Source organism: Zea mays, chromosome 8, assembly GCF_902167145.1.
Source record: "Zea mays cultivar B73 chromosome 8, Zm-B73-REFERENCE-NAM-5.0, whole genome shotgun sequence".
NCBI classification, from domain to species: domain Eukaryota; kingdom Viridiplantae; phylum Streptophyta; class Magnoliopsida; order Poales; family Poaceae; genus Zea; species Zea mays.
The window spans coordinates 173,811,391-173,817,298 of record NC_050103.1 but is presented as its reverse complement, the minus strand read 5'-3'; the positions used below and the strand labels follow the sequence as shown (position 1 = coordinate 173,817,298).

General features: G+C 49.7%; 1 protein-coding gene across 1 annotated transcript; it reads right to left on the bottom strand.

Moving 5' to 3' along the window:
* Positions 1 to 1,589: 1,589 nt before the first annotated feature.
* On the bottom strand, positions 1,590 to 3,034 carry LOC732764 (WUSCHEL-related homeobox 9). The gene has a single exon (XM_008658821.3). It carries the CDS (start codon positions 2,686 to 2,688, stop codon positions 1,981 to 1,983), a length of 708 nt encoding a protein of 235 aa, XP_008657043.1. The 5' UTR covers positions 2,689 to 3,034; the 3' UTR covers positions 1,590 to 1,980.
* Between the last annotated feature and the right edge of the window lie 2,874 nt (positions 3,035 to 5,908).

Below are 5,908 nucleotides of genomic sequence, written 5' to 3'. Positions count from 1 at the left end.
ATGTAAGTATGTGTTCATTTCGAATGTATTTATAAAGGACAGTTCTTTGCAATCCTAATGACTGATATTTTGCAGGTTCTTATGCCATGAAAATTCAACGGATGTCACACCCTTTTCGTAATAGATCATGTTAAAAAGCATATGACTTTTATCGACTTTACACTGACTCAAGATTGGTGTAAACACATGCCACACAAGAGGTTTGCGGAAGCGATTATCATGGCCTCAAAGAAATATAAGATTGCTTACAACAAGAAACGATATGGATGAGCGGAGGATATATTTAAGTGGGAACATACAATTCAGACTGGTGTTCCAATTGACTTAAGAGGGTATTTTCTTCGTACCACCTTCTCAGCAGTTTAAATTTTTTTATGATAATCATTGTATAAAACATAGTTGTCTAAACATTATTCTATAGGTTTAATACCAGCTACCTTGTTCTACAAGCTATGACCATGTGGGAGAATGACAGACGAATGAAATTTGTTGGGGTGAGTGTAGTACGTTCATTTTATGTTCAAAACATACATTCCAGCTACCTCGTTTTACAAGATAATATGTTTTGTTTTCTTATGTCTTTGTCTGTAGGATGCAAAGATTCTTCGAAGGAACTTTGTGATTGATCTGTTAAGTTATGAGGACAATTCGTGCTGATATGTCATCCCTGCAAACATACAACAGAGACTTATCGATATCGCTAAAAAGGATTAGCTGATTAGTGTACGGTTGTCGACACATTTGTTTGTAATTAAAAATTCTAAATTAACTTTTTAGAAATAATTTGTGTGACAATGATAATGTTTTTCACACGGATTTTGCATATTATAGTGATGTTTGTCGTTCCGTATCAATGTTTCATACAAATGTTTTACTTCCGTCGCAACGCACGGGAATATACCTATAACAATATAACACACATATGTACATAAGTTATTGTGTTATTATACGGTTCCGTTGCAACGCACGGACACTCAGCTAGTTATAATTTAAGTGGGGATGGGGATCCCCGATGGGGATTTATCCCCGCGGGGAACGGGGATAGGGAAGAAATGTCCCCCGCAAGCGTTCGTGGGGATCCCCACGGGAAAATTTTTTTGTGGCGGGGATGGGTTTGGGGAACTAAAACCCGACGGGAAATTTCCCGTTGCCATCCCTAATCTCACGGCAAGAGGGCCAAGGGGGAGTGTTAAGAAACCTGTTTGGGCCCCGAAGGCCCATGTGGCCCATCTAGCCTAAACCCTAACTGTGCACTATATATAGAGGAGGACACTACCATTTGTTGTAACCAGTGAACAGAATATATGAATGAAAATATCAGTTCCTCCTATATCTTTGCGTCTTCTGTGTTTGTGATTCTACTTCTAGTTAAATAGCCTTTGGACTACACTCGGTAGCAAAGGGTCCTTAAGGGCCTGATTGGTTGCCGTATCTAGGCAGCATGGCCGAGCGAGCCAGGTCCGCGGCAGCCTGGCTGTGCATCGCGTGAGCCTGGCTCCACAGATGCGCAGATTTTGGTCGCATCTCCAGAGCCTGGCCCGAGCTCCTTTTTTGCATCGCGAGACACAGGCGCTGATGCATATGCGGCAAACCAAACAAACGGCAAAGTAGCACGCGCCTGGTTACGTGGATGCAACATACAACCAAACACACTACGGCCGCATACCGTGAGCCTGGTTGGCCTATATGCGGGCAACCAATCAGGCCCTAAATGAACGAAAGAAGGGGGCCGGGCACGCGCGCAGTACGTACATCTCATCTCATGATGAAAAGGGCAGTTGGAAATCTCAGCTGCATGCTCTTTCTCTGATCCTGTCCATGCAACGTTTGGTAGCGCGTACGTACGCTTATGCCGTATTTCAATTTTCACCTCACACACCTTTTCATGTCGGTATGTGCAGTGCAGCTGCAAGAACCAAGGACATGCAACAGTTCTTGCGTGCGTGCGTGCAACCGTGCATATGCATGCGCCGATCTAGTCTAGGGACCGAAGCTGCAGAGCCTAAGCTCAAGAAGCGGCGGATCCCGACCGCCGGACACGTCGAAGAAGGAGAAGTCCCTGCACTGCTCGCTGGCGCCGGCCCTGACGACGTACCGCCGGACCTTCTCCGCCTCGAGGTCGACGTACGACTTGAGGGGGAAGAGCTCCAGAGTCTCCACCGCCTCCCTCGTCGGCCGCTCCCACGTGTCCTCCTCCTGCTGCTCCACAACGTCCCTGACGTAGCGATGTGTGTGCGCTAGCTGCTTACATGTAACGAGCCGGCGATGGTGGCCGCCGCCGTAGCTTCTTCTGGCCTCCCGTTTGCTTTTGCTTCTTCCCGGCGATGGTTGCAGCACGAGGTCGGCGTCGGCGGCGGCGGCAACACGGCCGTCTTCCTCGCTGCTCCCGCTGCCGCTGCCGCTGTCGGGGGAGGACGACGATGCCATTGCCGCGCCGCGTCGGCGGCGCTTCTTCTTCTTGTGGTGGTGGCGCTCGCGGGCCTTGTGGTTCTGGAACCAGTAGAAGACGTTCTTGCTCTCCACCTTGCCGAAGGCGCCGAGGTGGGCGGAGATGCGCTGGATCTGGTCCGTGCTGGGCGTCCGCAGCCCCGCGCGGAAGAGCTCCGTCAGGACCTTCACCTGCTCCGGCGTCGGGTTCCACCGCCCGCACTTGACGCCCACCCGCCCGCTCGGCGCCTCCGTGTCCATGGTCGGCGCTTCTTCGTCTGATGATTTGGTTCGTTGCTTCCGGGATCTTCTTCTGGCCAGGCCGCCAGGGGAGGAATGCTGAAATCAATAGATGCGCAGAGGGCCGGGGGCGGTGTCGTGGCAGTGGCTGTAGCGGGTTCGTTCGAAGGTCTCAGTGCTCTCCTTTTGTTTCCCTTTTATTTGTCGAACTGGGCGAGAAGAGGAGATGTGGGGAGGGACGAGGGAGACAAGCGCAAAAGCTGCCACTGCATAGCAAAACGCTCTCGCGAGGCGCGCCCGAGCCCGACATCCGATGCGGGGCTATGGTTGTGGTCGCCCATGCACATGCATATGCATGCGAACATTAGGGCATGTACAGTGGTGTTTAATGTGGAGGCTCTTAAGGTGTTTAAGGGGGTTATTTGCAAAAAAATCTTAGAGCCGTCTCTCCGCGAAGAGACGCCTCTGGCTCATAAACCAAGTAGCAACAGACGCCTCACTTCCTACTGTACGAATTTGTCGTCTGTTCTATCGATCTGATGCTATACAAATACATTTAATTCTGTATTTATTAATAGACTACGTTCACTCCATTGTACAATACAGTCTCTTAGTTGTCTCCTGTGCTTAGAGAACCGTTTTGGTGTCTCTCCACTGTACATGCCCTTAGTGCCGTCCTGTCGCGTAGCAGTCAACCATGCATGTCTCAGACTGAGCCCTGTTTGCCGAGTCCACCGTGAGTATTCTAACGATCTTAACGATGCCGCGGTGGCGGGTGCTGATTCGGGGTGCGGCGTCCCGTGGAGATCTCTGTCTGGCTCCTTGCTTGGGTCGCGACCTAGCCGAAGGGAATCGACCGCGGCGGCGAGGACCAGACCAGACCAGACCAGCTAGCAGGCTATAGTCCCAAGCTCTCTCACGGCGCACGGGCAGCCGCCGGCCGGCGATCTGGCTTCGGAGTTCGCTCGGCCGGCGGGCTGTGCTCTGGTCTCTACTGCTTGCGTCTATCTCCTTGGCGAGTAGCTTCTCTGAACAAAGTTAAGCGGCAACAGGACAGAGATCATGCGCCTGATCTCTCAGCTCGCTGCAAATTAACTACGTACGTACACCGGTTGCCAAGACGACGTACGCATGCCGCGGCCGGTTTCGCAGTAGTTTATTTATCACTTGTATGCGCATGGTGAGTTTGTATTTGCACGCGAATTAATTATTGTTGGCAGTCTTGATTAATTTCTCCCCATGCGTTGGGTGGTCTCTGACTTGGTGTCAAACATGTCAGTCTGTGCGTGCATGCTTGCCAAAATTAGTGCGGTGAATCGTGCGTGCATGGGATTCAAAAGGAGAGGTCAGGGCGGGTAAAAACATGCATGTTGCGTGGCCTTTTGTGTTCTGTCAACTAGCAGCGCCTATATATCTATCCGTTCCAGTCCAGCTGCGCGCTAGCTAGAGCTTAGACTAAAATTGGGTTACAGTCAGCTCACTACACGCGCGCGTCTTAAGGGCTTGTTCGATTCTACCCCAATCCATATGGATTGAGAGGAATTGAGGTTGTTTCAATTCCTAGTAAGTTAAAATCTCTCTCAATCCGTATCAATCCCCTCCAATCTATATGGATTGGAAATAACCGAACAAGCTCTAAGTGCCCGTTCGGTTGATAAGGAATAGAAGACCGGAACTGTTCTGGTCCGAATTGCTTCTCTAATTTGTATAAGTTTTGATCAACAAGAATAATTCTTGGTGCAATCCTGCAGAAACGAACAGGCCCTAAGTCCGCGCTAGGTTTTGGACGATCATGAAAAGTTTGTCACGCTTTTGGGGGCGTCGCTCAGCTCGGCATTCGGCTGATACTAATGATAGAGCCACACGGCCCGGCCGGCCGCGGCAGTCGGAATGAGATCCGGAAAGCGGCAGCTAGCAGCACCTCACCTCTCATTCCTTTTGCTTTGCCAAGCCCCGGCTGTTCCGGATGGCGTCGCTCACCCTGCGACAGCTTCGGCCTTGCATGATTGGTTTCTCCTCCGATCCTGATCGATCGGCCTCGCCGAGAATCGTTTTAGGTACGGTGTGCGTCTTTTCGCGGCAAAAGTGGTTGACGTGCATGCATGATGGACGGATCGATCCTTTTTTTATCATGCACAGCAGCTGTGTGCGTGTGTTGAAGGGGCCGCCGTGCATAAACCGGCTCCTCCGGGTACGGTAAAGCTGGTTTGCGGCCGGGGTTTTGTTATGGGTTGTTTAATTTGGTCGGTTTAATTTGCGAGAGGGGTCACTTTGCAAGCTTCATTAGCAGCTAGGGTAGGACTACTTTTGTCTTGTCTCCGACAGGGCATTATATCAAATGCATGCATGAGCTTAGTAAGTATATATGCATCATTATGTCTGCCTCATGCATATGGGATACCCTGAAAGATCATACCAAGATCCATGCATGCATCCGGTGCCAGTAATAATTACTTCTCCATTGCTGCCCCTCAATAGATAGTGAGCGTAGCTGATTTCGGAAGCGTAGGGAACTTGCTGAAATATGCACATCTGCATGCATGCATAATTAACCTGGTGAGGAGAATCAGTTTTAATTCGGGTCAGTATGTACAGCTAGCAATACTACGATGATCAGATAGACAGACGCATATGTGTAGATGAACATGGTCAACTAACACAGTCGAAATGGTAGTAAACAAGTAGAACGACTAGTAGACTACCTAGCTAGACGACGTGCATGTGGTGGAAGACCTGCTGTTTGTCCCGACGTGTTCGTCGAAAACAGATTCGACCTCCTCACTTTGATCACTCGCCGATTCTTTTATCCTTCTCCCGCACAACCACCTGGGCTTTGGTCTAAACATGCATGCATGCTTCTCGTGTGCACCCTCCGGCCGGTCCGGTCTTGCATTGCACCGCGTCTCTCCATGTCCGTTCTCCCTTGTCGTCCACAAAATCCACCGCCAATCTTGATCTCGATGTGATGGAAGCACCACGCACCACCGGCCCTATAGCTTATTGATTCTAGCCTAACAGGTAATTATATTAGATTTGGTGAGAACGTTAATAGAGTCTTAAGAGTAAAATTAAATCTGTTAGGAGTGACTTTTATATGCGAAGGGAGTAACATGGCTGTAAACATGTTTACGGCTTGAGATAATACTGATTGTAGAAAGTTCCGAATTCAAATCATAACAATCATAGCATGGTCTATCCCAACTAATCAGGTAAACAAGGCCTTCCACATGTTTGGAAACAG

Excerpts from the sequence above, each read along its gene's own strand:
- LOC732764 (XM_008658821.3), bottom strand. The coding sequence starts at position 2,688 with ATGGACACGGAGGCGCCGAGCGGGCGGGTGGGCGTCAAGTGCGGGCGG.